The sequence below is a fragment of the Tubulanus polymorphus genome, chromosome 8 (assembly GCF_964204645.1).
Source record: "Tubulanus polymorphus chromosome 8, tnTubPoly1.2, whole genome shotgun sequence".
Lineage (NCBI taxonomy): Eukaryota > Metazoa > Nemertea > Palaeonemertea > Tubulaniformes > Tubulanidae > Tubulanus > Tubulanus polymorphus.
Window position 1 is genome coordinate 11197242 of NC_134032.1, and position 23825 is coordinate 11221066.

General features: G+C 39.8%; 2 protein-coding genes across 2 annotated transcripts; one reads left to right on the top strand and one right to left on the bottom strand.

The window, feature by feature from the left end:
- Positions 1-1646: 1646 nt before the first annotated feature.
- Positions 1647-13555, top strand: LOC141910359 (protein SFI1 homolog). The gene is made up of 26 exons (XM_074801094.1): positions 1647-1967; positions 2071-2339; positions 3007-3189; positions 3305-3399; positions 3494-3611; positions 4156-4258; positions 4442-4598; positions 5160-5321; positions 5428-5498; positions 5599-5691; positions 5823-5920; positions 6392-6589; positions 6718-6799; positions 6894-6986; positions 7088-7249; positions 7522-7694; positions 7781-7980; positions 8484-8644; positions 9079-9228; positions 9315-9491; positions 10369-10565; positions 10938-11057; positions 11364-11914; positions 12008-12143; positions 12330-12432; positions 12809-13555. Exons 1-26 carry the CDS (start codon positions 1788-1790, stop codon positions 12917-12919), a joined length of 4143 nt encoding a protein of 1380 aa, XP_074657195.1. The 5' UTR covers positions 1647-1787; the 3' UTR covers positions 12920-13555.
- A 368-nt stretch (positions 13556-13923) lies between these two features.
- On the bottom strand, positions 13924-23113 carry LOC141909617 (uncharacterized). Its single transcript, XM_074800128.1, has 12 exons — positions 23047-23113; positions 21439-22302; positions 20605-20727; positions 20300-20518; positions 19792-19893; positions 19205-19315; positions 18475-18662; positions 17664-17809; positions 16688-16730; positions 16250-16433; positions 15636-15771; positions 13924-15319 (listed from the first exon to the last, which is right to left on the bottom strand). Exons 2-12 carry the CDS (start codon positions 22241-22243, stop codon positions 15268-15270), a joined length of 2109 nt encoding a protein of 702 aa, XP_074656229.1. The 5' UTR covers positions 22244-22302; positions 23047-23113; the 3' UTR covers positions 13924-15267.
- Between the last annotated feature and the right edge of the window lie 712 nt (positions 23114-23825).

Consider the following 23825-nt stretch of genomic DNA (forward strand, 5'->3'; position numbering starts at 1 on the left):
AATGTCCCCTTATCGAACAGATAAAGTGATACATTTTAATCATCGTCTATTTTCGGAAAAATATCAATTGCATACTTACCGCCTTTATTTACATGTGTCATTTTTGTATATTGAGCCTCTGCATCGCGCATTATATGACAGATTTCTAACCATTACCGGGTATCGTTTGATTATATCACCTGTACACGCAGTTCATTTATGGATATTCGACGTCTGATTCGTTTTGAACCCGGTTTTAATCTGCTGTAAATGGCTGCGTGCCCTTTGCAAGCCACATCTGCCCGAACGAAGCACGGGATTTATGAATGAATGAATGAATGAATGAATTTTTATATATATATATATATATATATATATATATATATATATATATATATATATATATATATATATATATATATATATATATATATATATATATATATATATATATATATATATATATAGATATAAAAATAATGCACTATCACATTCGATATACTTTGACCAGGGAAGTGTATTCACACTTCCCTGCTTTGACCAATTACTGTGAAACATTGAGTCCATGCTTTGACACGATGAAGGTCCCCAGCATGCCAGGGCTGTATACACTCTATGACTACGGAGCCCCAGATATGAGAATGAAGCTGATACAAAATTAGAAGAGAAAAAGCAGAAGAAGGCACCGATATAAAAAGGGAAAACTCCAAAAAGAAAAAAATTAAGGAATTATAAAATAGAAGGGATGATAACCGATAATGCGTCTGATGAGTCCCTTTCTGAAGTTTACAATGAGGGTTGAAACATTTTTCTTATTGTTCAGTAATTATTATGGTTCAAATTTTTGAAAATAAATTGCATTGCGAGTAACTGTACAATGAAGGTCGAATTTATATGGTTGAACCAATAGTCGGTTGAACTGCAGATGATTATGCTTAAGAATTAATTACGGCATATAATGTCGGCTAAATATTCAAATCGTACGTTATCATTACAAAAGCCATCTGATGTCTGATGCATGTTCCACGCGCAAAAGGTTTTGGTTATGGATATTGACGTTATCAAAATCGTTGATTTCGCAATATATGTACCTCGACACATTGGATATGTGTGAGATAATTTACGATAACTTTCTCCTACCTAATAAATAGTATAAGGAGGTGTATGTTTGTTTGTTTGGCTTTACCTCGTTTGGATCTTGGTTTCCTGGCAGTAACTTGAAGTGTTGCCCGTAAAAAGATCACACAAGAAAAATTCAATACAGCAAAGATACAATACAGCGGCATTGGTATATACTACAATTTTCAGATTCTAAATTTAGTTTCATGGCGTTGATTATTTTCACAGGTTTAGCAATTCATTGTACACGAGAGTACATTGTACTTGGACGTTTCCCAAAATTTGTCTGGTAATTGACTTTTTCCTTGTGGACATATAATGATGAAATTCGTCACCTAAACTACATTTTTCACAAAATCGTTCATGCCTTGCAAGATTGAAACGTTCCTTTTCCATAGGAAGCGTGATTGTGTGATTGATATATTACGAGTAAATGCGCTACTTTGGAGCCACCCTCTGTTTACTCACGACCGTGAGCTACTTCAGAAACATGGGATTCGAAACCGCCGGTTTCCACACAACCACAAGCCAATGCTAATATGGCGGCCTCCATGAAATAACTTGAAACTCACCACCGAAGTTAAACTTTTCAGTCTTCTGCCTAAGTTTCGAGGGAGAAGTTTCCAAAACACAGTCATCTCTAACAAACTGTTTCCCCTCGAGTGGTTTGAACACTGGATAGTGAAATAATGGACGGGGACGATGGGAAAAATGCCTTGAATCCCGTCGATTCAACTCCAACCTGTACCGAGGCTGCTGCAGGTTCGCCTACAGCTGGGACTAGCTACTCTACCCAGAAAACTACAACGGAAAAAAATAAAACTGACTCTACAAGTAAAAAAAGTAGAGCAAAAGCTGCTATTTTATCGGTACGTTGGTTCAAAAAACTTATTCTAGTGTCCTAAACCAATAACTAAGCTTTAGCCACCAACCAGGAAAGTATAAAAATAAACCTTTTTTCTCTCATTTTAGGAATTAAATTCAACAATGAAATTAAAAGCACAAAAAATCACATTACATTCGCGTAAAGACGACTCCATTCCCCCGTCTCCTAGCAAGAACGATCGAACCGCCGGTGAGATCATTATCAAACCGTCGCCTTCACCTCCGGCGTCGAGGATACCACGAGCTTCGGCTCCGCGTCAGCGACGGAGGGATGTTAGAACACACGGAGGCGTTCCGGTTCCGAATCCGGCTTATACCTGGAACAGAGGCGGTCGAGTGAAAGAACTCAGAATCAGGTTCGTTTGGGTCTGTTTGGCCCCAGCCTTTAACCATCCCCCCTTAAAGACACTCAGATAATTTAGATGTAGTACTGATAAAATATCAGGGTCGAAGTTCTGAACACATGAATAGTGGGGATGATCAAAAGTTGGGCTTTCACATTTTGTGCTGTTAAAATGTCAGATGTCTGGTTTAGTACTTCCATTTAAAATGGGGTACCCACACCGCTACTGTGGCAATTGAGGATTCCACGAGACAATTCCCAAGGTTTGCTAGTAGATAGTTGGTCTTCTGCTTCGATTTCTTCTACATTTCAATTTAAACTAAATGAATTTTTCTCTTAAATGAAACAAAATCATTCATGAAAACTGTACCGATATCTGAGTAGAAAAATGAATGAATAATATATTCGGTGGGCACTGTGATAATGTATGGATTTGGGAGTCCAAAAATTCAGTTCAAGGATCATTAAAAATGAACTAATTTCGATAATGAACGACCTACAACTCATCACACCCTCTGGTGTGATAGCTGGTGTTGCAGGTAACCCATTGAAAATGTCTCTGGGGAAGTTCTGCTACATTGAAGTGTGTATGAACTAAAATATGAAGACCAGCTTAAAGATTTGAGACTTCCAAAAGACCTCAAAAACATAAATAAGTTTGATTTATCATTTATTTGTAGATGTCTGGCACGGAAGTTTCTACGAATTTGGACGCGGAACACTTTCGGACGCGTTTTACCGTCCGTCGCTCGCGAGCATCATAACCGATTTCTCCTGCAGGGGGCGTTTCTCGACTGGTACGACCTCTGGTGGGAACAGCGAGTCGAATGGAGACTCGTTATTCGAGCCGAGTGCCACGACAGGTAAAGAAAAAATGAATTTCAGAAATAAGGACACGATTATTTTATTTATTCTAGACCCCTGAGCCACGACGTAATGATCGCTGAATTTATTTATTTGGTAAAAAAATTGTTTCAGATATCGAATTTGGTTACTCGTTTGGAAAGCGTGGAGGGAATTCCTCGCGTGTCAGAAAGCGAAGAAATCCAGGTTAGCTGTAGCTGACGATTTCTGTAAGTCGAACGATTTCGAAAGATTTTAAAGCTCTCCATTTGAGAATTTCCACTACGAAATTCTAAAAATTTTGCCCTTATTTGTTGCATTTAGATAATAAACTGGCGGTGAAGAAAGCGTTGAACGGGTGGAAGGAATATCAAGATATTCGAAACGCGAAGGAATCGTTGAAAATCCGAGCGCAAGAATTCGCCGATAGAAATTTACTAAGGTGAAATTTTTCAGCAGTACTTTAGATTTATTTTAACTTTGTGTGGTTTAGATTCGAGGCACACTTGAAAATAACCGGTGGGTTATGCGTTGTTCTATGAATGTTTAATAAGTTTTTCAAGATTTCGTGAAAAATTTGTCTGATCTTATTTCCCGGTTTCAATTACCGGTAGGTTGGTTATCGCATCAAACCTTAGCCTTGCTGGGTTTAAAGCTAAGGTTCTTGCTAGCAAAGTGCTTAACTTTGAAAAGATTTAGTAACGGGCCTTCAAAAGGGCTAACTTTTTACAAAAAAATATTCCATAAGTGCTTACTTTTGACTTAAAGTATCCCAAATTATGTTTTTGGATGGTGTTAGGTTGACGCTGGCGGTCTTCAATGATAAGGCAAAGAAAAGTGTCACTTTTTGCCTTACAAAAATGCTTAAAAAGTTAATCCTTTTACCGCTTAAAAGCGCTTAAAATTTCTCACTTATGCCCCGGCTCAACCACTTTGAACTTTACCTTGAGTGAAATTCATTGAGGTTTTCCCTATTTTCTGAACAGATGTTATTGGGAAGATTGGAAATTGAAGTTTTCTGACCTTCATCGCGACAAGCAGACGGAAGCTACAGCAGTTGAATTGTGGGCTCATCGCACAACTAGTAAGGTAGGTGTTAAAGTTCATGAACTGGGTACAGGTGCGGATAACATCGAAATTACTGACTTCCGACATTTTGATTTAGATTTAGAGACACCTGACGATGGTTTTTACAAAGAGTCTGAATCATTGTGTGAGGCTATTGTACTACTCGCTTAAAAATGCATGTTTTTACTGTTGCTCTGTGGCTAGGCTTGGCAGAAATGGAAGTCGGCGTACATGGAACGGATGAAAAGTCATCTGGCCGAAGCCGTTGCTTTAGAGCATTACGAAGTTACGATTGTTGGTAAATGCTTCGCTTCTTGGCAGACGTATCGAATTCACAGACGCGTCAAAGACAAAAATAAAAGTAAGGGTTCTGCTTAAAATAGTTACTCGGCGGGTTCTTCACAAAATCTAACCTCTAAGGCAAGGAGTGCTCTTCTCAAAATAATCTAACCTCTAAGGCAAGGAGGGAGGGTTCTTCTCAAAATCTGACCTCTAATGCAAGGATTCTCAAAATCCAACGTATTAAGGTAACCTCTGAGAGAAGAGTTCTGGAAACATCACTGAGGGTTCTTCACAAAATGTTACCTCTAATGCAAGGGTTCTTCTCAAAATCTAACAAATGCAAAGATTCTCAAAATCTAACGTCTACTCTAAGGTACGGTAACCTCTGAGGCAAGAGTTCTGGAATTGTCACTGAGGGTTCTTCACTAAATTTTACCTCTAATGCTCAAGGGTTCTCAAAATCTCATCTCTAAGGCAAGAAAGGGTTCTCAAAATCTAACCTCCTAATGGCTATGCTAGGGTTCTTCTAAAGCAACAGTTCTGAAATTATCAGATTATTATGAGGGTTTGTTTTTCTTGAATTACCTGCATTTTACTACAAATAGTATTACTACAATAGATTTACTTTATTTTCGTATAGTGTACGGGGTCAGTATATATTTGACGAATTTGATGCGGAGAAGTTTTCAAAATTGGCACGAGCAATTCGTCACTCATCAGTCACAGGCGAAACATCAACATCGAATCGAACAGTCGTCTGAGAAATTCCGCAAACGCAGATTATTCGAACATTGGAAACTCTGTATCCTTTCACTTGATCATCTAATCCCACAATTGCGGGTTTGAGATCGGTAATTTGAGTTCGAAGATGAGTCAAATTCAATTCTTTAACTCGTGAACTTTTAAAGATATGGAAATTTGCAGGCAAAAACAGTTGAAAATTGAGAAAGCAAAAGAACATTACAATTCTCAATTACTGGTGCGTGTCAAAACATCTGAGTTATTAAGCTGCATCATTTTGTTCAACTAATGGATATTATTTATTAAGTTTTACAAACTGTTATTTGTTTCGTTCGTAGAACCGTTGTTTTAGTCAACTCCGTTTGGCCGTCGTTCGACGTAAAATTAAAGAAATGAGAATCAAAATGGCCGACGAATTCCACGAAAAACAGGTATGTAAAAATACTAGGAAGGTGAGAAAAGTAACAATTTGCCTGGAATCGGCACACTGCTGTAAGGTGTGAGAGATTTCAAGATTTCATCTTTCTTGTAATTCAACGAGGAATTTATTTTGTTTATCTAGGTGGTCTCACAGATTTGGACGACGTGGATTCGAGCGTGCGAACAAAACGAAGAATTGAAACTGATGTTTGAAACGAGAAAAGCTCGAGAACATTACAGGTATAGTAGAATCTCTGTCTGACCATGAACTTTCAAGTGTGGTCCGTCTTCTTATGAACTGTAAAGGCTGTCAGTCTGCTCATGGACTAAAGTTTGTCATTGGATTGTAAAATCTATCTACTCATGGAATTTAAAGCCTGTCTGCTTGTGGACTGTGAAGTCCATCTGCCCATGGATTCTAAGTCTATCTTCCTATAGACTGTACTGTAAATTCTGTTATACCCTGAATTGTAACATCTCAGTTCCATCAGTCTATGGATTGTTAAGTCCATTTTCTCCTTAGATTTTAAGAAATAGGCAACTAGAAATGTTTGTAGTTGTAGATAAATTATGCCTAAATTGGTACAGTTGGGATCAGGATTATCTGAAATTATCTCCTTTAAAACTCCTTTCGAACTCGCTTGGAATCCTGGAATGACTAATCTGTACAGAACCTGTTCAGTAATTTTCTATACCTCACATTTTTTCTAGATTATCACTTTTGAAAAAAGCGATGACCGGTTGGTCGCTGTATCGAGAACAACGAAAACGCAAACAGGATCTGCTGTTGAAAGCGGACGCGTATTTCGCCGTGACCGCGGTGCCGAGATACCTCGAGAGAATGAGGCAGTTTGTCGTCATATCAAAGGCCTGGAAAGAGATGAATCAACAAGCGCAAGACTTCCGAGCGTAAGCAAAAGAAAATGATTAGGCCTTAGATCTATTTGCATGTGTGAAATTTCATGAATATTTTCTATAAAGAGTGATCTGATATGTATGAAATGAAATTTAGAGATAGTTAAACTTTTATTTCATAGTGAAAGTCTTCAAAGTTGTTATCTGAGCTGCTGGTATCAAGCCTGGCAACTGGAACAAGAGTCGCGAACCATGGACAGAATTGTAATTTCTATAGCCAAACCTTCTTTTCGTTGTTGTTAGTTGGGCCGAAAATTAGAAAAAATTTGAATTCGACTCATTTTCTCTCATTTTTCAGGCCATAATTCACCGTCAAAATGTTTTGACTCGTAGCACGTTCGACTACTGGAAAAAGCAGACGGAACTGCGATTGATCGACACGCATAAACAGGTGAGGGGAGGAGCTAACTCAGAGGTGTATGACTAGATAACTGATTTTCGAATGAAAACTCTTTCAGTGATTCTACAAAATTGCTTTGCTTTCTCGATTAGGATGAAGCGGATGAACTATATTTACGTGGTTTATTGGTGAAAGTGACGTCCGCCTGGAAACTTTACGTTCAAAATGAGAAAGAGCATCGTTTACAGAAGAGGCTCGCCGCGCAGCATAACTATCAAATAATGCTCAGTAAACACTGGTCACACTGGAAATCTGTAAGTAGTAGTAGAGATGGGTGTGTTAAGGGGAGCAGAAGTTCAAAGGTCCCTGAATTTAAAAACTATCGTATTAAATAAGGTAGCCATCAAAATTAGCCTCTTGATCATGTACTCCACAGAAAGAGTATCTAATCAGCGGGCAGGCGGTCTGCACCCAGGAAACTCCTCCTTAGATCCACCTAGGTCTCTGCAAAAGAAAAATTCCCAATGTCCTTGTTGGGCTAGTTTAGAAAAGTTAGTTAAGAAAAAAAAATTGTTCTTTTTTTTAGGTTTATGACAAGAGGAAAGAGTGTAGTCACCGGCTAAAAACAGCAGACGGACATCGTAGGAGACGTCTGCTCCGAATTGCGTTCAACTCTTGGCGCGTTTACCATCAACAATCGACGGGAGTCGTGGCGATCGCCGAGCAACGCGGGCAGAAATACGACACGGAATGTCTGCGGTAAGTGGCTGGCATTTTCTGAAAAAAATAGATTAGAATTATTTTGGAAATAATCTTCAAGATTTTGAAACCGCGTTTTCGTACAGATGGGCTATCATGACGTGGAGAGAGAACGCCGTCGAACAGAAACAAGAGCGCCATCTATTGGCCCAAGCCGATGTTTATCACAGGCGGAACGTCGTACAGCGCGTGTTTGCTGTCTGGCACGAGTACGCCGAGGTCCACACGTATAAGAAACAGCAAACCGTCGACATGGTTCGAGAAACCGCGCAACATTTAGATAAAGGTAAGGATTGAATGAAATTGTTCACTGTTTCTCAGGGTAAGTTTCGCAGAATTTTGAAAATGTTTGTTTACTTACCAGTACACATCTCACTGCAGTGTAAATAGGGTGGCCACTGTCCTGGAAAACCTGGAATACCGGAAAATATCAGGGAATTTGACAAATTTTACTAACAGCCTGGTAAAACTTGGGCAATTTGTATCGACCTCGCGTTTCTTTATCAATATGTGATTCATACGAAAAATAGAATGATCGTAACATTTTAAACCAAGAAATTTGTATGAACAAACTCCACTTCACTCTCAATGCTAATTAGTCAATATTGGACAATAGCTGTGATAGGTGACTATTGTGATAGCTGCATCGCCTCATAGTAGCATTGGCGGTAGAAAATGTGTTGAAACCTAAACTTATTCAGTGGAACTTGACTGTTGAGAGTCTACGGTCTCATTAAGCTAGCAATCCCCCCGTCGGATACTGAATTGTTTCGTGTTGGTGATTTGTAGGTATTTTACGGAGAGCATTCAGCTACTGGTGTAAACAGCGCGACGCCGCCGTGCTGTACCGTTTGAAATTAGAACAGGCTTCGATACACAACGGCGGCAGAGTTCAGCAACAAGTCATCGCCGCCTGGAAAACATTCGTCAAACGCAGTCTACAAAAAAGGGTAAGTTGTAAAAAATAGGAAATTCGATGATTCCATATGAAGCAGCAGCAGCTATCCTTTCTCAAAGCTTTGATGAGCTCTTGTGGTAAATTGATGTCATAGGGGTATTAGTGGAGCCAGTCATCTTCTCTATCAAGGTTGAGACCCTAATGACTTAAATCAGTAGGAGAGTTGATGTTGGTCATTGGGTGTTTTAGAGAGCCAGCCATCTTCTATCAAAAGGCTGAGACCCTAGTGCATTAAATCAGTGCGGCATTTAGTGGAGGAAGTGGAGGAAGTGGTCTTCTAGAATTACAAATGTCATAGGGGGAATTAGGGCAGCCATTCAGGAAGTGTCCATAGATACTGCCAAATTCGGTTGACTCGTATGATGAAATCATAGGGGGATTTATGGAGGCATCTTTTCTAGTAAGTTGTACATATCAATATTTCAGTTGATGGCTCGGCAGTCGCAGTGGTTCCTTCAAACGACGCTTACAGCGAAATTCTTCTCCGCTTGGAAGAACGCCCACCAGGTGGCACTAGAAGAAAATTCCAAGACAGCCGTCGCGCTTTGGCAATGGAGTTTAACGTTGCAGGCGAAGGTGAGATTGATTTCGTGGAAATTGAGTTCTACTACGATATTTCGATATCGGTTTGAGACAATATCTTTTTGATATATTCCGCGCAGGTGTTCGCCGGTTGGAAGCGATATTTCGAGGAGAGCAGACGGAAACGCCAACGTTACGAAGCGGCGATGGAAGAACGTCGACGAGATCTTATTTCGAACGGTTTGCGTCGATGGCTTCGAATGTCGTCGGATATGATCGAAATGCGTACGAAATGGGCCGCGCAAAGACAGGCGACGGTAAGAGAACGGCATCTTTTTTTTACTCGATTTCGTATAAAATCCCCTTCAATTTTCGAGAACAGAATTTTAATTTTTTATTCATATAAAAGGAAAGCCTTTCTAAATTAACAAATTTCCTTAGATCTTTCTCGAATTTTCGATGACCTGATCTGACTCGAAGTCAACGGAAATCTAAAAGGGGCTCTGTTTTGCTTTGGGCGTGTTTCTCACGCCTGATGGTGTTCTTAGATCCTCTGCTCGATTGACCTAAAGAATATAATTTTAGCAAAAGAGGCCTTTTAGTCTATTTTGGGACTTCGTTGCATTCCTGCTTATCCCCTATCAGATTTTTCAATGATCTGCTAACTTAAATTCTATCGGAATCTAAGGGGGCTTCTTTTGGCAGGGGCTCTAGTGTCTATTTCAACTGGACTTGAAAGCAAATTAGGTGGCCTCGCTCAGTCGTTTTTGGTAGCGCATACCTGATAAAAGTCTTATTAGGACTAAGAAAGGACTGGCAGTTGAAGTTTGGTATGTAGGCATGGAAACATTGTTAAGCTTTCAATTCATGGCGTCACTTTTCTTTATTCAACCTCTTTCAATGAAGACTTTTTACAATCATTCCATGCAGTGTAAAATGGATTAAAAGATAGTCCTTTCTGGTCTTATAAGACTTTTATTAGGTAAGTACCACCAAAACTGACCGAGCGAGGCCACCTGATGTGCTCTCAAGTCAAGTTGCAATAGACATTAGTCTTCGCATACTTCAGCAGCTTCTGCCTCTATTTTCACTGATCTACAGATGTAAATTCGCCAAAATGAAGCTCTCATCCTCTGACTGTTTGGGATTTTCTGCCGAGATGATTGTGCGTTAATCATGATATTTTTGTTGCAGACGGCGTATGGCGCCACGTGTCTCGTTCAACGCTACGCGCGGCACTGGAGACGCGTTACGGCGAAGCGTAAAGCCGACCGCGGCGGCGCTGCTTTACCACCTCGTCGCAAACCTCCGGCAGACGTGCACAAACCAGGAGCAGACGTGCGTAAACCAGTTACTACCGAAACTCCTCCATTCATTCGAGCTCGACAACGGTAAAAAAACAAAATAAACTTTTATTCGAAACAGGGCCCAGTTGTCAGCTGAATATTTAACTCCTGGAAACATGAAGTTAGTTACCTAATCGTTGGTGGTAAGCTTATCTGATGGGCTTATACCAGTATATGTGGTTTGTTAAAATATCCGATAGTGAAACTAAACCACAGATAGGTTACTGACTAGGAAACATTGAAAACGAACTAGTTTTGACTCTTGAGTTATGTCTGATGAAAAAACTTTGGAACTGGGCCCCGCTTTCTATCTTAATGAAATTATTATGCTTTCTGCATCAATGGCCGAACTCTTGTAACCAACCCAACTTTGCTAGGAGTCAATTTGATTCCGGATGTTTATGTATTATTTTCAAGAGCCATATCGGAGACTGATTTACGCAGCGTGAGATCGAACCGTCCGGCACCGAGACGTCCAGCATTCCTCATCGAATCGTTGAAACGCGAAGGTCTTTATGATCCGACTACAGAAAAAAGGTACGATTATTTTCCGTTGTGTTGTGAATTTGATTCCGAGTCGATTCATTTCCAAATGCTTTCACTCAACGGAGTCAAATTGGAAGGAAGGATAACCATAGTTGTGTGTCGTTTTCATTCTCATTTCACTCGTAAGACATTAACCCCGATATGAAGCTACTATTCACTAGTAACAAAAGACAGTCATTACTCATTATACTATATACTGCTACTGTTTTTTTCAACTTGACTTGAGAGCATATCTGGTGGCTTAGCTCGGTCAGTTTTGATGGTACATAAACTAATTCTTGAAATGTTTAATTGCAGAGATTCCGCCGTGGAAGCATCGCGTCCCATATCGATGTTCGAGTTAGAACCGTCCGCCGAGCGCTGTTTTAATCCGTCTGCTGCTACGAGAATCGATTATCTCCAACTACCGACGGTTACTCGACAACGCGAATCGACGACAATCGATACTCCCGTTACCGCGACGACGATGAATAAAAGCGCGTCGATGGATCAGATAAGCGGTCGGAAATGTTGGGACGTCGAAAACGGCGGAACGATTCGTCGTAAAACGGCGCCGAAGAAGATTGAAATTTCCATCGGCGATCGCGACATCGTCGAGGTTAAACCGCCGACCGATACTAAACGACAATCGGCGTTACCGTGGCAAGCGTCGGATACGGATCGATCGAGCGATTCCGCGCCTTCGAGTCCGAGAATTTTACTGACGCCGGAAGCGTTTTCGCCGCCGAGAAAAATCGCCCCGCGACGGGAACCGGAAAAATCTGGTTTGAATCTGCTGCCGCCGTCCGCCTTCACGGCGACGAAACTGGTGGCGCCGTCTACTGAGTCTTACGGAGTCCAACGGAAAGGTTAGTAAGAAAAGAATTAGAATTCCGATCGAATCTTGCGCAATTCAAATTTTGAAATCTTTGATGATTTCGTCGTCGACTTTTTTTTTCCAGATTTCGAGCGTCCGTTGATGTGGAGTAACATCGACGATCCGATGATGACCTTGTACGAATTCCAGTCACCGGCAGACGAACTGCTGCACATCAAAAATCAACTGCAAAAATATCGCAACGAGAAACAACGACTCGGGTAAGAGTTAGAAATATCTCCCTTCACTCTCCTCACCCTCACCAGTTCACACCCTTATTCTTTTTACTCATTCTCTCTCTCCTTCCCTTACTTTTCTCTCCTCTCCCGCAGGACTAGTTTAGCTTAATCTCCACATCTTTTCACTTCTTTCTCTATGAAATTTTGTATATCAAATTGTGTTTTTAGTTTGTTGAAAAGCCAGTACGATCAACTGTCTGCGCTGTTTCCGGCAAACGCCGCCGCGGATACGGAACTAGATATGAAGGAAGTTTACGGGGAATTAAAACAGGTTAGTGCCATTTTCGTTTAGCAGGGGGGGTGCTAATTCAGTCAAATCCCACAATACAGAAAAGCAAAAATGAGTCCGAAAGAGGTCCTTGAACTGCAGTTTACTTTCGACATTTCGACTTAATTATGATTAGCTATCTTCAGGAATACTTCAGCGAGTGCTGTTCAGGGAAAATTTCAAATTTAATAAACCAGAAATAAGCATCTTGAAACTTATACTTTTCCATGAATCTGGTTCTGAAGTGCGTTACAAAAATGACTGGCTTTTATGCCATCATTCGGAAGTTTTTCAAAATTTTGATTTTCGTAAATCAGAAATGCCATCATTTGGAAGTTTTACGACTCATTCGTAATTTTGCGGATATTATTGCATTCAGATGGAAGACGAAGTAAAGAATTTGACGCGTTGGATCGAATCGGAAAAACCTAGATACAATCGCTACGTGACTCGAGCTCGATCGATTGTGCAGCAGACGTCTAAATCGTAGACTAGGAGCAAAGAGAGAGAAGAGCGGGACGGGGTAGAGGAGACTCGGAAGAGAGAGACATGCATAGGAGGGACATAGGCATTTATAAGTGTATCTGCTTTGGTAAGACATATCCGAGGACTCAGTTCTACAGTTATGGGTTGATTAAAACCGTTTCAGTGTGTTTGCGCTGCAGTGCGGTCGTATGAATCGGTGATGGACTGCATCGTGGTGTATTCATGTAATTAGTGATCGGTAAATATCTCCTTAAAGGCACTAGCGCCAAACACGTTGAAAAATAAGTAATTAATGACCGCACTGCGGTGTAGATGCTCCTCAGCAGTATGCTGTTATATAAAGCACTAATCTCCAAATTATTTCTAGCACAAAAAAGGCTGATTTTGTGTTTTGGGGAGAAGTTGAAAAATTCAAATTTCATGCCTACGTAATTAAAATGATCCATAAAGATTAGTCAGCACTGAATAGGTTCAGTTGGTACCTGCAGCACTGGTTCCCCGCGGCTGAAAGTACATATAACACTATCGATAAAGTGATAATTATGTACCATATTTTACCATTTTTCGATTAGTTTAAAATGTGCATTTATGAGATATGAGATATTATATATAGTAGTTTAGACCTAAGGCGGCTGGTACGCCGGGATTATTATCAAGTATATAGAAATCGAAAATAAATGAATATCATTTAAATCCGAGCTCTTTCGATTTCTTCATCTGTGGACCTTTTATCAATTTTCCGGTTTTATCGAGAGATCAAACAATAGCCGTGATTGAGGATACTCCAACCCTACCCTCATAAACCTCCTATTCAAGTGAAGTTTCAATCATACATTGTGGACGACTGGAAGGGTTTGTCCCTATGGATAACCTGAAACCACGAACTTGGCTTTTTGAGGGAAAATCATCCTTTATTAAAAGATATAGAGAGTTCAAGACATACGAGGACTATTTTTTTATACAAAAGTGAACGTATTTTATTTTCACTTAACAGTGTACTAAGTTTGCGAATATGAATAAATTACGAACCAGTAATAATAAAATATTACGTTATAAATTATACATCATATAAATTATACATAAATTATACATTATATATCACATTATAAATGTGATAGTAAATATCACAAAATCAACTTGTGTCATGACTGAAAAAATATGCCTGCTTCGCACAGCGAAATCAGAGGACAATCTAAATCAATGAAAATATCATAATTCTCTCGTTTATTCGATAAATCTTTCAATGAATTGAGTCTTATTTATTCAAATTCGTAGGAAGTATCAGTTCCTATGTGTTCTGGTAAGCGGACAAAGCAGGTCATCATTAATTCAATATTACATTAAATATCTTATACACGAATAATACGATTATTCTAAATGAAGATGCATACGTAAGTTGTAGACGGAAGGTAAATAATTCAAAAAATTAAATCTACATCAAAAAATATTTTTCTTCTAAACGTAAAATTTTAACAATTATAATGGAAACAATACATTTTCATAACATGGAAGCACGAATCATCGAATACTAAATCATCACGAAACATATCGTATAAAAAAGTACACATTTTGTAAACAGGGGAGCACAGTTTCATGAAAAAATTCAGGTGAAAACCTTTTTTTTGGAAAGGGACCGTTCATTAAGTACGTACGCAAAAAATAGTACCTTTTTTCAGGGTGCTAGCTCGTGTACGCACATCGTACTATTATCACGACATATAGCTTGCCCCTCTTTGAGGGATTTACTAGGATGCACCCTTTTAAAGGGGGTATTTAATTCATTATATTGTTCAAGACACATGGCTGAACATTTACCTAGATGAGTAGCCAGGCTACTACAAGATTATACCATAGAAATTAGTGCACTTTGATTTATTTAGTACGTACGTTTTGTGTAAATAGCTACCTAGCTTTGTACACAGATTGTACGCTTTTGCTGTTGAGGTCCTACCTAGGGCTTGGGCATGTATTTAATGAACGGTCCGAAATGACAAGCTTACTACCCTGGTTTCAAGGCTGTTAAAAAATCTTCAGCAATCATCTTTTTTGGAAGTCATTGAGGTAAAATATGGAATGTAAGCAACAGTAAGTAAGGAAATATTCCAAGTTCTAAACACAATTCGCCTAGGAGGGGGGGGTCAGCAGCGCAAATGGTAAACGCATTATAAGCACATAAGCAAGATCATTTTCAACGTTCAAAAAATTCTTGAGCGACAATTTCCATTTATTTGGAAGCAAAAATATTGAGGATAAATTCTGTGAAGCGGTATTCTCTCGTTTGTAGAAGAAGTGAGAATTATTTTGGAAGCGCGTAAGATTTTTCCAATACGACGTAACGTAATTCGTATTCGTTCATTCAGCTTTTATCCAACGACTTATTGATTTTCTCAGAGCAGACGTCCACCTGAAAATGCGAACAGCAGACGGATTATCGATCAAATTTTTGACGAAGTTTGAGATTGCCTTAACTTTTTACAACCATCAAATTTCGATCTATGTCGCAATGAGAACAAAATCATAAGATTTTGTTCGCTTTGTATTGTTTACTATTCTTAACGTCATTTGCATTATGATTTCCTAAGACTAACCCTATTGGATTAATCATTTAACCTAATGACGGCCTTTGATTTGAAGTGTTGCCCACACACTGTAAGCAGCTAGCAGAACACAGTGATCACAACATATGATGCCCTCTGTAGGAGTATTGCAAAACTATCTACCTCTTAAAATCTGTTTCGTTGTCCGCTGAGAAATTGAAGGCTTTCATGCTGACCTCTGGTGGTGTTAACACGAAACTGAACTTACGCCCGAGGGTCGTAGTCTCTTCGACTGTGTAACCATGGAGATGAGCGACTCCTGCAATAAAATCAAAATCCAACAATGAAAACCCGGTTAAATCTTACAGCCGAGGACAGTATACGATCAAGGCTTTGATTTAAAATAAGTCTTAACAGAATCTATAACCGACATCCCAAATCAAAACTGAGCTTGAGACTGATCTAACCGATCTTATGAATCCAAGGTTCATGGGTTCAAAATTTGGTGGCGGCAGAGTTTCTTGATCAACAATTCTTCCCAAACCCCTCTCTCTTCCCGGCAGACCCGACTACCTAAACGTCTCCCTTTGTAGTAGTTTTCACCACAATTTTACATCGATTTCACATCGAAAATAGTCGCTTAATTGAAAATTCACTAGAAATCAGTCTGATTTTGTTGGTATTTTGATCGCTTTGGTAGTAACTGATAGTTACTACTCTCGAGTAGTAATAGTAATAGTCGAGTCTATCCATCAATAAATTAGTCGCATTCAACCAACTTATCGGATAAGTCTTACCTAACGCGGTAACCGAGTTCAAATCCTGATAGTAATACATGACCGCGTCTTTCAGCACGCAGTACCGCCGTCTCCACAGTCGTTTGATAATACCCAGTTTACACAGGTGACCGTGGCAATCAGGGTGTTTAATCGCCAAGGCCGGAATATCGACGTTCTGACTGGTCACGTGCACAAAACCATCCTACACGAAGATATCGTTAGAAAACGCGAAATCATTGAAAATCATAAAATTTATCAGGATCCATTTCTCCGTTGTTGTGCGAGTTTAGATTAGTTCATTTCATTCACAATGTCTGAAGTCATATTTTAACCCACAATATTGGAACTAAATCAGTTAGCAGTTGACCTCAATGGGCATCACATAGTAACCTAGTCCCTAGGCATTTAAGTGTTACAAAATGGCCTGTAGAATGGAGTAGAAACGTCTAAAGTTACCTTGTGTTTGCTGTAAGCTGCTGCATTCATAGCTGTCGCCCACCTAGAAAATGAATTATAACAAAATCTATTATTGACTGCAAGAAATTCCAATCAGAAAATAGATATTATTCGTACATGGACTCATAAAATCACTTAGCGATTAGAATATGTCATAGGGAGAAGCCGACAACTTCTCTAGATGGGTCTATAGACAAAGTCACTAGAGGGTGCTTTTATAGACTGGTATTATCTTTAACTTGGCGATTTACTCAATTAAAAACGAATTGAGTTATCCCCAAGGTTAAAGTTAATACCAGTCTTTAAAACCGAGCCTAGGTGTTTTGATGATGTCATAGGAGGATTTTGACCCCCAAGGTTAAAGTTAATACCAGTCTATAAAACCGGGCCTAGGTGTTTTGATGATGTCATAGGGGGATTTTGACTCCCAAGGTTAAAGTTAATACCAGTCTATAAAACCGGGCCTAGGTGTTTTCATGATGTCATAGGGGGATTTTGACCCCCAAGGTTAAAGTCAATACCAGTCTATAAAACCGGGCCTAGGTGTTTTGATGATGTCATAGGGGGATTTTGACTCCCAAGGTTAAAGTTAATACCAGTCTATAAAACCGGGCCTAGGTGTTTTGATGATGTCATAGGGGGATTTTTACCCCCAAGGTTAAAGTTAATACCAGTCTATAAAACCGGGCCTAGGTGTTTTGATGATGTCATAGGGGGATTTTGACCCCCAAGGTTAAAGTTAATTACCAGTCTATAAAACCGGGCCTAGGTGTTTTGATGATGTCATAGGGGGATTTTGACCCCCGAGGTTAAAGTTAATACCAGTCTATAAAACCAGGCCTAGGAGTTTTGATGGTGTCATAGGGGGATTTTGACCCCCAAGGTTTAAGTTGATACCAGTCTATAAAACCGGGCCTAGGTGTTTTGATGATGTCATAGGGGGATTTTGAATGCAGCGATCTGAAACGAGTTCTACCTGATCATGTCTCTCTCGGATTGCGCCGTAAAGTAGTAAGTTTTCGTGCCGAATTTCGAAGCGCGGAACGTGTATTTACGATTGAAATTCGTCGCTTTCGTGATGACGAAATTCTTCAACATTATCGCTCCTAACGGCGACGTATCCTACGAAACAAAACATTCGAGAAATTCGAAATTAAGAAACGTGGACGCCGCGATCGTGTTTTAGATTTAACTCATGTCAAAATTAGAGGTAGCTCATTTTGACGATGCCGATGAAATGATATTCATACAGGGCCAATTTCACTGATTCGATGTTCAAAGGCGCTTTAACGTAATCCAGTAAACAGGTACCGTATGTTTTTAGGAGTCCTTTGATTTTCAATTACTTTAACTCAGAGTGAAATCTAATTGAAAGGCCTGAATATCAACATTTAACTCAGAACTAGTCGGCCGGATCCAGGACTGAGGTAACCATTGGTAAATTCAGGTTTTCTAGAGTCAAAATTAGTTATTTTCGATAATTTTTAAGGCAATTTTGACTCAACCCAATTAAATCGTGATACATGTTTGTGCGTTAAGTCACTATGCAGGCAAATATTGACTGTATCGAAAATGTTGCGTGGGAAATCTTGAGTACCGCGGTAGGCTGGATCCACCAATGAAGTTAATATCTGATTCAACCCCTACAAGGCCAAGGGTAAAATCTTATTCAATCCAAGATCCTTCAAGGCAAATCTAACTCAATAGAAGAACCCAAGGGTTGAATTGAACTCACTGGAATTCATTGGATTGAACAGATATTTTATAACACCACTTAGTTTTCTTACCTTTTCAGTTTTGTAATAATAGAGACAGTTATCTTGTTTCAACAGGAACCAGCGTCGACGCCACGACTTCAACAAACCGGTCCCGCACTGCTTGATCAGGTAACCGGACACGACCGGTTCGTCGTCGTAGCTCATCGTGTAGGACTGCGAACCGGTGTGCGATAACTCCATCATAATCCGACTGTCGTCTGTGAAAATAGACGAAATATTTCAAAAAGTTTGTGTCAGTTATCTCCAACGGTTACCGCAGGTGTTCCGGGCCGAAATTACTGGGAGGTTTATTCGGACATTAGTACTTGAAAGGACCTTTTAGCAGAGTTTTAATACACGACGTAATGCTACATGGAATTATCAAACATAATTTACCGCTTATATGTAAAACCTGTAGAAAATGCCCCCAATACAATTTCTCAGTCAGAAATGCTAACTTTTTTATTCAAGATGGTTTGAATGATAATATGATATGATAATAATATCATAATCTTTTTTTATATGTTCATCACTTATTTGAAAAAAAATCTGTTTTCCAAAGGTATTTCAAAATATGATCATTATTTCGATCATTAGTGCAACATTTTGATGTAATACACTATGGATCATTTTATAGCATAAAGCATTCTAGGTAAATACATTATGATATCTATCACTTTTTTAACAAACCGCCCTGCCTATATCCCGGGTCACCGGTAAGCTGAGGACCCTTTAAATTTCATTTTGACTTTTTTTATACCTTGCGTGAGTAATTTGATGACCTCGTCGTGATCTGAATCGATGACCTTGACCCCGTTCACGGATATCAGTATATCTCCGACTTGCACCCCGGCCTTATCAGCAATGCCACCTACAATCAATAAACGGAACCGTTGCATAAATGAATAACAAGGTGAATGGAAATAGCGGCCTAGGTCCAGTTTCAAGTTTAAGCTAAAAACGCTTAGGTTTGAATTGTTCACCTCAATGAAAATATGAAGTAACCGATAGCAATTAGAGCAAATATTTGAGTTTAATTTTTCACGAAACAGCACCCTGGTTTCACCAACAATTGCTTAAATTTTGCTCGATATAATATTTGTTCTTATCAAAAAGACAATAAAGTCCTTTTTAACGCCACTGATGGGACGACTGGAAAAGAAGATATTATTAAGAATTTACCACTACAAAATGGTTATTTTATTGAATTTCAGTTAGGATTGAGCATATCTGTTCTGCCTCTGAAAAGTGTTGGGTGGCGTTATAACTTTGTATTATTAGAAAGTATCATAGAAATTTGAGTTAGAAACTTTTTTCTCCTGGCCCTGCCTCTAGAGAAGAGTTTACCTGTATCTACAGTTGACACGTAAGTTGGTTTGTTTCCTTTGACGTGAAATCCAAAACTGTCAGTTTTCTTTGATTTCTCTAACACGACTGGCCGTTCCGCTTCTACAACAATATCATTCATTCAGGCTTCATAACAGTAAGGCTGAGGCAAGAAATATCTACTAAGCACTTTCTAAGGCAAAAGTGGAAATTTTCAAGACCGCAGTCCTTGTTCTAATCATCCTTGTCAGTAAAACCGGCCCAAAAAATTATTTGGGTAGTCGTAAGTAAGCACTTAGCAATTTTGCCGAAAAGTAAGCACTTTACAAGGGTTGTACGTGATTTTTTTCAATAGTAAGTACTGTATGCACTTATGATCAGTTATAGGGGGATTAATGGAGGATGCCATCTATCCCGGAAGAGCCTAGATCAAATCACTGATGATATCATTAGGCCCGTATGCTGTTGGGTGATATGATGTCATAAGCGGCTTTACGAAAACCGCGACGAAATCGAAATCCTCGCTTACCGCAGTATCTTTCCGAAGTTCGTTGATAATTTTGCGTGCTGTTTTTACGTTGCACGGAGCGCAACGACACGGCGTGGAATTTCTTGCGGAAGTCTTTCTCCGAAGCGGTCGACGAGAGCGAGTCAACGCGTCGGTGACCTCGCGACGACCGCAGTTGCTCGTCCGTCTGCTCGCCGTCGAGGTTACCGCTACTGTCCGTCACTTCATCCATGTACGAATCTAAAAAAAAAAAATAGCACGTGGAATTTTTCGAATTTCGATTAAAACATCGAGATCTTTAACCCAACGTGACATTACCTACGTACCGTCGTATGGCTCTGAACCAGCGCTGCTTTCAGCGCCCTCTGATGGCACCGGTGATAAACGCAATTCGTCGTTCGATCCAATGTACAGCCATCGTGAATGACGATGACTTTCAGTGTACATTCCTATAAAACAGACGCAGAGAAGAATTATTAATGTTTCAAGATTCAGGGGCCAGTTCCTCAAAAGTTGGTTTGAGTTAACCAGTGGATAGTTTACATAGTGACTAGGGATCATTCATTTATAACGTACGCATAAAATTTGAATTTTTCAACCCCCCCCTCCCCCCTGTACGCAAAATCGGCCCTTTTTTCGTATACATTTAGCATTACAGTACGCAATTGCACTGACCCCTCCCCCCTCCCCTAATGCGTACGTAATAAATGAATGACCCCTATTGAAAGTTCATTGTTACTAGGGTATTTATCCGCCGGTTAACTTTAACCAACTTTTGAGCAACTGGCCCCATGGGCGGATCCAGCCTACCTCTACTACGGCTTGAGCGGTGCTTACGATTGTAGAAGTGCCCTTCTATTTTCCAAGTTCTGGTAGAAGTAATTAAAATGGCCAATTTGAATTATCGAAAATGAGTAAACTTCTCATATTTTACGAATGATTTTTTTTTAAACATGTCATATTTTGTGCCAGAGAAGGACATGATGCTGAGGATGGAGCTGAAATCCCGAATGGAGCAGGGGCAAATAGAAATTGACAAAATTCACGTAGAGGGCCAAGACTGGTTTTCCGAAATATCAAGGTCAAGGAGAGTCGTCAAAATTCCAGAAATGAATGGTTTCAGAGCACACGGGTTGGATAAGATTTCTGGAAAAACTCACCTGCGTCTTCATCATCATCTTCATCATCTTCACTACTAGCACTGGCTGGTGGCTCCCCCTGGAGAGCAGAAATCAGAGCAGGATTCGATACTGATTTTTCGAATACATCAGAATCGGCATCATCGCAAACTTCACTCCCATTTGTATTAGGCACATAAACCTCACTCGCCAGTGATGGCTCTACCGAGTCGTTCGCCAATGATGGTTTTTTCCTGAGATTAACGATTTCTTCGTCGCCTCGTTTTTCTCGAATGAGTTCGCCGTTGTTGATGCTTCCATTGTTGCCCGTAACGACCTTTTCGGAGGAGAAAATGTCGTCGTCGGCGCCGCACTCGAAAACGGTATCGACATTGTTGCACTGGTTACCGCGATGATCGGTATATTTGTCCGTATACGGAGGAAACGTAGGCGACCTTTGTTGCGGTCCGTCCGTCGTCATATCAACGTAAAACGTACTCGACGATTGCTTTTGCGATTTAACGCTTAATTTTTTCATTTTTTTGAAAATGTCGAATTTCCTCTCGAGTCCGCGCGTGCAGTCCGTCGTCTGCTCGGCCGAACTGACGGAACTCGTCGATCGTTCCCTCGTTTGAGCGTCGTCGCGGCGACCGTCGTCGACTGCCGCCTCATCCTCCTCGCCGATAGAGCTTCGGTGTTGTAAATCGTCGACGTGATTCAGAAATCCGAAATTATCGTTGATGAAACCGGAATAGCGGAATTTACCGGAGCAATCGGAGCCGGGAGAAGTCGACTCCGCGTCCGCACGCTGCGGACTCGGAGGGTCAGCGTTCGCAGTCGTTGCCATTATTCATTATTTTAGCAGCTGACGTTGATGACGATGGGTCCGATGACCGAACTAGAATACTGAAAAATCACAAAACAAGAGTAAGGAGAAATAAATCAGTTCGTGAAATAATAGACATTATTATTTAGACCAACAAATTATTTTCTAGAGATACCTATAAGTAAAATTGTTGAGCAAATAATTAAGGCAGGTGATATTTTGCCAATGCGGCATTACTCCTGTTAAAGCTGTAGTCAATGGCTTGTTCTGATTAGCTAATTGACTCCACGCTTAGCTCCAGCTTAGAAAATCCAAGGAAAGTGTGTTGAAGCGAATAGGAGCATAGAGCGGGATTCGAACCCAGACCAGCATATTGCTAGTGTAAGATCTTTCCACTAGACCACCGAGGTTCCAGCAATCCAGCTGTAAGTTTTCACTACACATAGCCTGAACCTTACCCTAACCCTATCCCTAACGTAACGGACCCTAAACTTCACCCTATCCCTAAACCTAACCCCCTGGACCCTTTTAAAATTTTAAACCTATCGAAACCCTAGCCCTAAACCCGATATAATGATTTCATTGTTATATTTTATTAGTCTATCTTATTATATATAGCCATTGGCAAAATAGCGTTTGCCTGAATAATGCAAAATATTCACGGTCTTTTTATTAGTTTTAAATGATAAAATTTTCTCCCTTGCCTTACTACTAGAGAGGCGTGATATTTTATTAAACCTCTCTCTCAGTAGGCCTGAAAATCTTTCCTCGTTCTTAAACAATACTGTTTTGCTTTTGGTAGGCCTAATCAATTGGCTACTGACCAGTCAGAGGCTCGAGGCAGGTTTCATTTTACTACTGTTCGATACTATTCACTATCTTGACATTTGTATACAAAGATCAATAAATAATTTGAATTTGATATGGAAAGTAGAATGTCTAGGGAAACTGTGGTGGATGTTAACGAAAGGGAGCAATTGAGATTATAATTAACTTTATTGATCTTTTTCATAAACATCTTCAGATTCTAATACAATGAAGTAGATGCACAACTGAACTAAGGTCAAAAAGTTGATACTTTGTTTCTCATTTCTACTGAGCTTAAGAGTTGACCTTACCGACGGTATATATATCTAACAAAAATGGCCCGGCCGCTGCGGATAAACAAGGTGTCATTTTCATTTAGCCTGAAACGTCGATTTTTAATCCTCATAACACTGCGAAGGATTACCGAAGGTCTCAGTCTATGCATGAAGCCGAATTAGTAACCGGCAAACATTGATTCCGAGGAAAATCATAGTTGAAACATTCTTAGATCCTCGCACCACTCCTGCTCAAAGCTTTCTGAAGAACAAATTCGACATCTGTTCTCATTAACACAACTATTGCACTTTTGGGATGCTTCGTAACATTTAGTCAGGCGTGTAGGAGTAACAACTGATTTTTTTTTCAGTGCGAACGTGTGAGAAAAAATATTTTTTCCAGAGGAGATTCCAAACTCTTGAACCCTCCTGAATAACTATTGTGTAAGAATAACAAAAATAAGATGATTGATAAAATTCTGATGTCTTCCTCTATATAGGATCATACAGCGTCGGTATCG